Source organism: Exophiala oligosperma (assembly GCF_000835515.1).
Source record: "Exophiala oligosperma strain CBS 72588 unplaced genomic scaffold supercont1.2, whole genome shotgun sequence".
NCBI classification, from domain to species: Eukaryota; Fungi; Ascomycota; class Eurotiomycetes; order Chaetothyriales; family Herpotrichiellaceae; genus Exophiala; species Exophiala oligosperma.
Window position 1 is genome coordinate 4,238,997 of NW_015622819.1, and position 8,752 is coordinate 4,247,748.

At 49.5% G+C, this 8,752-nt stretch overlaps 2 protein-coding genes across 2 annotated transcripts; both read left to right on the forward strand.

Annotated features, from left to right (window-relative positions):
• Positions 1-3,556: 3,556 nt before the first annotated feature.
• Positions 3,557-5,332, forward strand: PV06_02855 (uncharacterized protein; the record flags this gene model as incomplete). Its single annotated transcript, XM_016403591.1, has 3 exons — positions 3,557-3,795; positions 3,859-4,474; positions 4,568-5,332. The coding sequence occupies 3 exons, from the start codon at positions 3,557-3,559 to the stop codon at positions 5,330-5,332; spliced, it is 1,620 nt and encodes a 539-aa protein (XP_016267488.1).
• Positions 5,333-6,276: 944 nt separating this feature from the next.
• Positions 6,277-8,316, forward strand: PV06_02856 (uncharacterized protein; the record flags this gene model as incomplete). The annotated part of the gene is made up of 8 exons (XM_016403592.1): positions 6,277-6,378; positions 6,482-6,558; positions 6,607-6,831; positions 6,893-7,064; positions 7,129-7,467; positions 7,537-7,749; positions 7,798-8,124; positions 8,176-8,316. 8 exons carry the CDS (start codon positions 6,277-6,279, stop codon positions 8,314-8,316), a joined length of 1,596 nt encoding a protein of 531 aa, XP_016267489.1.
• Between the last annotated feature and the right edge of the window lie 436 nt (positions 8,317-8,752).

Consider the following 8,752-nt stretch of genomic DNA (forward strand, 5'->3'; position numbering starts at 1 on the left):
TTCGATGTCGAAGTCCAGATAGTTGATGTTCCCCAGCCTGGTCAGTCAATCTAAGCACATCATTAAGGTCATGAGTGTTGGCACAAGGCTGACGGCCAGATACAGGTCCCGGGGAGCTTCTGCTGCGTATGAACGTGACGGGTCTTTGCATGTCTGACATCCATTACATGTCCAATGATGTCTCCATTCCGCCAATGTCATCCTTTGGCGTCAAGTGTCCGGGACACGAAGGCGCGGGGGTGGTTGTCCAGCTCGGCGAGGGTGTGACTGATTGGGCCCTCGGAGATCGAGCGGGTGTCAAACCTATCTGGAACACCTGTGGCGTATGCGAGCTATGCATCTCAGGCAAGGAGAACTACTGCCCCAAGCTGATCAACTCAGGACTTGCAGTCAATGGTATATCTTCGTTGCTCAAGATTCCAAACTCACCACAGGCTGATGGAACTTCTAAGGCACATACTGTCAATATGTCGTCTCACCTGCACGTTATACGACCCGGATCCCAGAGGGCGTCCCCGACCATGTTGCCGGACCGATCATGTGCAGTGCTACTACCATGTACAGCTCTTTGCGGGAGTCACGACTAACGGCAGGACAATGGGCGGTCTTCATAGGTGAGCAATTCGACGTATCATCCACGTATCCAGTATGTTCCTAACCTTGAGACAAAAGGCGGTGGTGGCGGAGTTGGTATCCAAGGTGTCCAACTAGCGAAAGCAATGGGGTTGCGACCCATCGTCGTGGACTCTGGGGAAGAAAAGGAAAAGCTATGTTTGCAGATGGGAGCTGAAGCATTCGTCGACTTCAGAAAGGTGACGAGTACTGTCGAGGAAGTCCGCAAGATCGCTGACGGCGTGGGAGCCCACGGTGTCTTCGTGACGGCGCCCCAGGGATACAAGGACGCACTGTCATACGTTGGTAGTCGTGTCGGTGCCACCATCTTGTGTGTCGGAATTCGTGAGTCTCCTTCCCTCCACCTACGTTTTTTGCTAGTGGCGTGAGAATGGTCTCTGACTTATTTTCTCTTGTGTTCAGCCCCCACTGGCACCGTAACAGTCGGAGCAGATCCCTTGATATTCGCTGCCACAAACCTGCACATCGCTGGAACAATGACTGGCTCGAGAAAAGATACCGACGAGGCACTTGCTTTTGCGAAGCGTGGAGAACTGAAGGACATCTGCGAAGTGAGACCTCTGAGTAGGCTTCCAGAAAGCATCAAGCAGCTAAGAAAAGGCCTCGTGGCCGGAAGAATCGTAATCGATTTCAACTTGGAGTAGAATCTCCTTCAACATATTATAACTATCATCTCCGATATGAACGAGTTTTCATTATTGTTAATTCGATCCAAACAACATAATAAGCATATTAATAACCTGTAATATCAGGCCAGCTCGTCTCGATACCTTCCCGAAGAAGAACTTTATGGAACTCCTCGAAGTTGCCTCTACTGCCTTGTATATCTTGTGGATGAAGATATGTTTCCAGGCAATATGCCGCCAACAGGCCCGCCACTTCTCCAATGTTCCACTCGACTGGATGCAAACGATAACACCCATTTGTGATGTGCGTGGTTCCAATGTTTTTACAACCAGCGAGGAGGTTGTTCCGTTGTTGTGGAATCAAGGCACCAAGAGGGATTTGGAATGGGCAGCATGCGACGTCAATATAGCTATCTCCTCCGGTCGAAGGGTGTAAATCAATCCGGTACATGCCTAGGCCGACACTGTCTGGATATGCCACTGCACCGCTGGTACCACGTATGTTCAGAGAAAGATCTTGCTCCACGATTCTCGTAATTGCTTTGATGCGACGACTCTCTCGAATGTAAGGTGCCATCGCGAGGCCATGCTCGGTGCCTGTAACATCACCCCTAAGTCGTAGCCCTGGGTACCCCTTACCGTTGCCATCTGCTCGCGGGCATTCTGTCTGTAGATAATACAGCATGCTGTAAGAAAGGGAGGCCGCCGCGGTCAGACGTGCCTCCAAATCATGCTCAGACACATCGATTATGGGCTTCTCAAAGTAATCAATCATTGGCCAGTTAACGAGGCAGATGTCGGATTGATATGCTCCAGGAAAGAAGTTGCCACGCGCTGCTATACGGCGAAAGGTCCATAAATTCATGTCTCCGCCAGATGTCCGCTGGTCAGCACAGACTGTGGCAGGGTCATCGTTGATATTTGGCGTAAATTCGCGCTCAACAAGCTCCAATGTTCGAGGATGTGGTGCCACGAGGCCAATCAGGGGTGCGCCCCAGAATGCTGGCTGGTACTTGCGCCAGTAATCATATGAGTCAGGTTTAGGAATGGTGTAGTCCTTGCCCTCAATATGGTCAACGGCGAAGCAGATAGAAACGGCTTGAGAGTTCTCCGGATTAGCCTTCAATGGTGCGTTAGGCTCACCCGTATCCTCGCGGGACTCGGAGCCGGTGACATAGGGAGTGCCTGTCAAAGGAAGGAGATCGCCGAGCTCGGTAGCGTCAATCACATAGTCTGCATGGACTGTAAAAGTGCCTCTCGCTTCGAGGCGACGAAACTCCACAGCTTCGATTTGGTTACCATTCATCCGAGATGAGATTGGCTTGACCTTTTTAATGACTGTAAGCTGCCGAGACCCCAGGAAAGGCGAGAGCATCGCATCGATGACGGCTACTGCAACCCGAGGTTCGTGGCAGAGCTTGCTAACATAACCAGCGCCTGGATTGAGGGCTGGTCTTTTCCTAGCGTCTTCGGTCAAGGGGAAATGGTCGCAGTAAAACTTCCTGATGCCGTCACGTAGCGCCCGATAAGATCGTGTGATGCCAAACTGCTCAACCCAGGTGTGCTCATCCGGTGGAACAGCTTGACTTGTCAGCTGTCCTCCCAACCATTCGTATTCATCAGTTAGAACGACTCGCCGTCCTCGTCGCAACGCCCCGAGTGCTGCAGCAACACCTCCCAAGCCACCACCAGCAACTAGAATCTCTGTGGAAATCGTTTGACTCTTAAGATATCCACCAGCCCATATCGATTCGGAGTCAGCTCTATCGGCACCGCCATTTTCGATGTCATTCAGTCGTGAGTCGTAGCCTAGGTCACCCATCTTGTCGAAGTAGCGTTGCGTTGAGTCGAAGACTGGAGAGATGCATTGCTTGTATTTAAGGCATTCGAGTAGAAAGCCAATTGAAATTCGGATTCTGACTGGGGTTTTGAGCAGTGTAGATATTCAGGATCGAGTATTGATCATCGTTCTTAGCGGCTGGTTGACCGAGACTCCCCGTGAAATTTCAGGGGGGTCCAGACAAGGCCAGAGGTCTCCGCAGTACGAATAGAATAGCGTAAGAAAGTGGCAGTTCTAAGCCATTTTAGGCTAAGTACCTAGGCTTCCTCGTGGTCTAAGCGTCACCGACTTACGGAAACCCTGTTAAATACCGAAACTCCCCGAAACTTGTTTTCTGGTATCCTCTCTCAACTATCCTCCTGCATCTTCCCCGAAGTAGTCTCTTTGTACCTCTTACTTGAGTGCTGTGGAGGGGGCACACTGCGATTCTCATTCGAGAGAAAACCCGTCACGAGTTATGCCATCCGAACATGTAACAAACCTCTCTGGCGCCAACGAGGATCGTCATAGTGGCAACAAGCGCGCGCGGAGGCCACATGGTGATTCGCGATATCCCAGGAAACGAAGTCTTAGAGCTTGTCTTATATGCCGCTCCAGAAAAACAAAGTGCGATAACGTACGGCCAAAGTGTGGCTTCTGTGCATCTGTCGGAGTCCAGTGCTCGTATGACGACAAGCCTGAAGAAGACCATTCCTCGTAAGCGTCGCCTTTGAATCTTCTAGGGCACGTGTTGTACCCCTCGTACTAATACTCCACCAGTTTCGACCTTGCGACACTGGAAATACTTCGTCAACTTGGTAAGATTACTGAGTCCCAAGATGATCTCCTCCGCATAGTCCGACCTCTGGCGGACTTGAGATCACGCCACCTTGGATCAGAGCTTTCATCACGCACTTCAGGGTTATCGAACTACCGCAGAATTGGAAATATCGCTGATCTGAATGAGCTGTCGGCTACATCGTTTCAGCCTCATGAGTGCGGTGACCGGTTTGGGCTTCCGGCGGACTCAAGTCCGTCCACCACAACTGGAAACACTAACGTAGCAGCGGTTAGATGGCTGGACGTTCTGACCAGTGATGCCCACTGGGGAGCCCTTCCTGAATCACGTGTATCCCTTGATCAAGATTGTGGGCCCCTGGATCTTTCTAGCCAGCGTGGTCAGGATGATCTGACTCCTTTGCAACACGCCACCAGGATCGTTGACAATTGCACGCCTGATTTATCTGGAGTCGGGCAACCAGGGCTAGGAGCTCCAGTCCAGCCCGCCGCTCTTTCAGCTGATGATAGCTCTTCATGGCAATCACGTGAAGATGTCACATTACTGGCAGATGAACAGGCTCTGTTCGATAACTTCCTGCGTCGAATCAGCTCGTGGGTATGGTAACTCCGATGGGAAGATTTTCACGCAACCGCTGAATAGCAATTCTAGTTTGAACCCTTCGATCTGACACGTCGATTTTCCACACAGGTCCCGCATTTGGCAATCAGGAATGCCGGCTTGATGAACGCTATTCTGGCATTGTCTTGTTATCATTCTCTCCTGCAGAAGCAGATGAATGCATCCCAGGAGTCAGACGAACGAACGACTCTGCAATATTATTACCAAGCACTGCACTATATTCAAAGGGCTATGCAGTTCCCTTCATATCGAAATAGCCCAGAATTAATAGCAACGACCATCATCATATCAACGTACGAAATGCTTCATGGCTCGTCCAATGATTGGCAACGTCATCTCCAAGGCGTTTTCTGGATCCTTAAGTCTCGACAAATTGAAGTGGAAGAAGCAAGCCTCGAGAGTACAACATGGTGGGCTTGGTTGCAGCAGGACATTTGGGCAGCATTCCGCGAGAGGCGCAGAACTTACAGTACATGGCAACCGAAGAAGCTCTGCTCGGAGCTCAACAGCTATGAGCTTGCTGCGCGATCACTGTGGATTTTAGCTCAAGTTGTTAACTTTTGTGCTATTGATCGCGATAGTCAGACCGAAGTCCAGTTCCGAGAGCGTATTGAATGGGCGGATCAATTACGGCGTATGTTACAGGAATGGCACTCGTGCTTGACAGTCGAATTCTCTCCACTGCCATCAGTGATTGTAGAGAAATCAAAGGCCTTCGAACCACGATTGATACACCCTCATGTTTATGGTATCTTCCCTTTCTTACTCTGTAAACCCATGGGCTACGCTGATAACTGTGACAGCTTTGGCCATGCAGGTCCACCATGTGTCTAGAATCCTTCTCCATGCCACCAAGCCTTGCCTAGAAGGGTTGAACGTGTTCTTCAGACGACAGGGATTAATTGAAGAAAGTGTCCAGGCTGTTTGTGGAATTGGTCTCACCCTCACAGAAGATGCACCGAGTATATTGATATCACAATGTGTGTTTATAGGTAAGCTAGCCTTTAAACACCAATGGTTACCAGCAACTGATATATGGATTAGCTGGGTTATTCACACGGGATTCCGAGCAGAGGGCTTGCGTCTTAGAAATGCTGGATTCGTGTTGGAAACGATGTCGTTGGCCTTTGGTCTCCCTTTCAACTGAACTCGAGATGGCTTGGAAGGATCCTGATAGTGTATGGATCAATAGACAGTAGTAGTCATACGCCGTGTACTCGCGGAAAGTATCACGTGCGACTGTTCTAGCCCTTCCAGATAGCATTTGGAATCCCACACATTCATTTCAGCTGGGCTAGATGGGCACCGGGCACGGCCCAAAGCCAGGGTGGGCCAGTCCTGTGGCTCCGAAAATCGGCACAGCCTACAAGGACCTGTAGGCTTGGAGATCGCTGTTTCGGGTCACTTAGCGAGATTCCCCGATGCCAACGGCGCCAAGTAAATTCTTCGTTGCATCTCGTAAAGGATATATGAGCATCTGCTGAGATCTAGGTCTTTGGTAAACACATGTTGCCGACAGTCCCCGAACTGAAAATTAGACCTCTCTTCCCCGCAAACGGGCATGGTGACTCTAGCCTTTGACATTCAGACTCTTCTTCGCATGGTTATACAAGGGAGTGAGGAAGACCATGCGCCTCTCTGTCTATATATAAACTGCTCGCAGTTGCGATTGCAGTTGGCTTGATCCATTTTGCGTGCCATCTTTATTATTGGGATAGAGTCTCCTTTGGCTCATACTGTGATATTGGCCGCATCATACCAACGACTTCTCAATAGCAATGACAATCTACAGCGTCTTACGACATATCGTCAGAAACGATGCAATACGTGTCGATCCTCCTGAAGTGTACAACTGGCGTGTTCTAGCACTTACTGCCTCGGTATGTCTACCAACACGTTCTCAATATGGAGTTAATGTGCCGATTGCTTGCTTTCGATGCCCTACTGTCATACTGCCGAATATTCATTGACCAGATGGTATAGGCATGCTTTGCAGGCACAATGTTTGGAATGGACGCGGGGATTATCGGTGGAGTCCTAGCGATGCCCGGCTTTAAGAAGTACTTTACTACCCTTCGATCCAAATGTTGCTCATTCTGAACTATCAGGGAATTTGGACTTGACGCCCTCTCCGCTAGCGCCGCCGCCAACCTTTCCGGCAACCTCGTCACTACTATGCAAGCAGGAGCAATTGCTGGTGCATTGGTATCTAGTCCACTGGCAGAGAAAAAAGGGAGAAAGCCAGCGCTGCTTGCAGTCGCTGTTACTGGTATCGTCGGCGGAATTATGCAAGCACTATCGTTTGGACATTTACCCGTGTTTTACATTGGTCGGTGGGTAACGACCTTTGACTTCTTAAACTCATCAACAAAGCTGATATTAATATGATGACAGCTTTATCGAGGGTCTTGGACTTGGTGCAGGAACTATGCTTGCCCCGACATACGTCTCAGAGATCTCGCCTCGCGCTATCAGAGGTTTCCTCGTTGGCTTCTTCCAGCTATTACTGGATACGGGTGGCATGATTGCTTACTTCGTCAATTATGGTTCACTGCTACATTTCAAGGTATCTAAATGACCAGCCTACTGGTGCAGAGACTCGTCGCTAACGATATCCATTTTGTCGGTAGGGCAAAGCTACATGGATGGTGCCACTAATGCTGCAGTCGCTCGCTCCAGCGCTGCTTCTCACTACAATGCTCATGTGCCCAGAGTCACCGCGCTGGCTTGCCTCTCAAGACAACTGGGAGAAGGCAGCAAGCGTCTTGTCTAATGTGCGACGCCTTCCACCCCAACATTCATATGTTGAACAAGAGCTGCTCGAATTGAGAGTACAACTGGAGAACGAGAATCGCATTAGGGGTAATACAGGCTTCTGGGCAATGCAAAAGGAATGCTGGACACAGTCAGCTAACAGGAAACGTGCTCTCTTAACCATCGTCATCCTTGTTTTCAATCAATGGTCAGGTGTAGGTCTTCATCGTCTCTCTATTGGAATTTTCCCCTCCTAAATCAGTTCAGACTGACACTTCACCCAGACAGGAGCTATCAACTACTACGCGCCAACCATCTTTAAGAGCTTGGGATTGTCCGCAACCACTACTGCTCTCTTCGCGCAAGGCGTTTACGGGATAGTCAAAACTGTTGCAGCGTTAATATTCGCCTTCTTCCTTGCTGATTCTCTGGGTCGTCGAATTTCCTTTATGTGGAGTGGAGCTGTGCAAGCATTCTGCATGCTCTACGTTGGATTCGTGAGGAGTCTGCCCAATATATGCTAGTTCCCCTGCTAACAGATCCAGTATGTTCGATATGGGCCCCATGTGACCGCCGATCAAACTCCGCCGCCGGCTGGGATAGCCGCTTTAGCCATGATATATATCTTTGCGGCGGCCTTCAACTCAGGCTGGGGTCCTGTAGCTTGGGTTTACGTGTCGGAGATTCCGAGCAACCGACTCCGGGCGTATAATGTTGCATTGGCATCATTCACTCACTGGGTCAACAATCTTGCTGTTTCTAAGGCCACCCCGGTGATGCTTCTTTCGACTCCATACAAGGCTTATTTCATCTTTGGCACGATCAACGTTGTCATGGCAGTCGCGGCATTTTGGGTACCTGAAACCAAAGGGGTAAGCCCTTGCTATCGCATTAGCCTTTTGATTAATTCTGACTGTACGCAGATATCTCTCGAGCGTATGGACGAACTGTTTGGTGTTATGGATATGTCAAATATTGAAGATGTCGGTATTGCAGCACGGCAAGAAAGTAAGGTTGAAGGGACGCTAGAATTGCATGAAAACGTGCAGACAAGTAAGGTTTGAATTTTTAATCAAACTTTCAGCCGCAAATAGATTGATACCTATTTTGTTGGCTATACTATGAATACAAAATTTGTTCAAATGGCATCTTGATTTCGAAGGTTTCATTGATATTTTACTTACAGCAACGAAGAGATGAAGAAAGACAGATTGCCGGAAGAGACGAAAGAAATCCTTATTGCGGACACACTGCAACCAAGTCCAAGCCTCGAGCTAGATGAGGACACCACTATCCATGCAGAAGATGAATTTATAGCGTAGGAGGAGGAAGAGGAGGAAGAGGAGGAAGAGGAGGAAGAGGAGGAGGACAGTATCTCTTGGAGCCACGAGGACTATGTGAAAACGAACATCGGGGGAGTCACCGACGACTGACTTCTACGTGAGGGTCCGGAAGGGCTACACTAGGGGTCAAACCACAATGAGACAGCTGATGAACCCG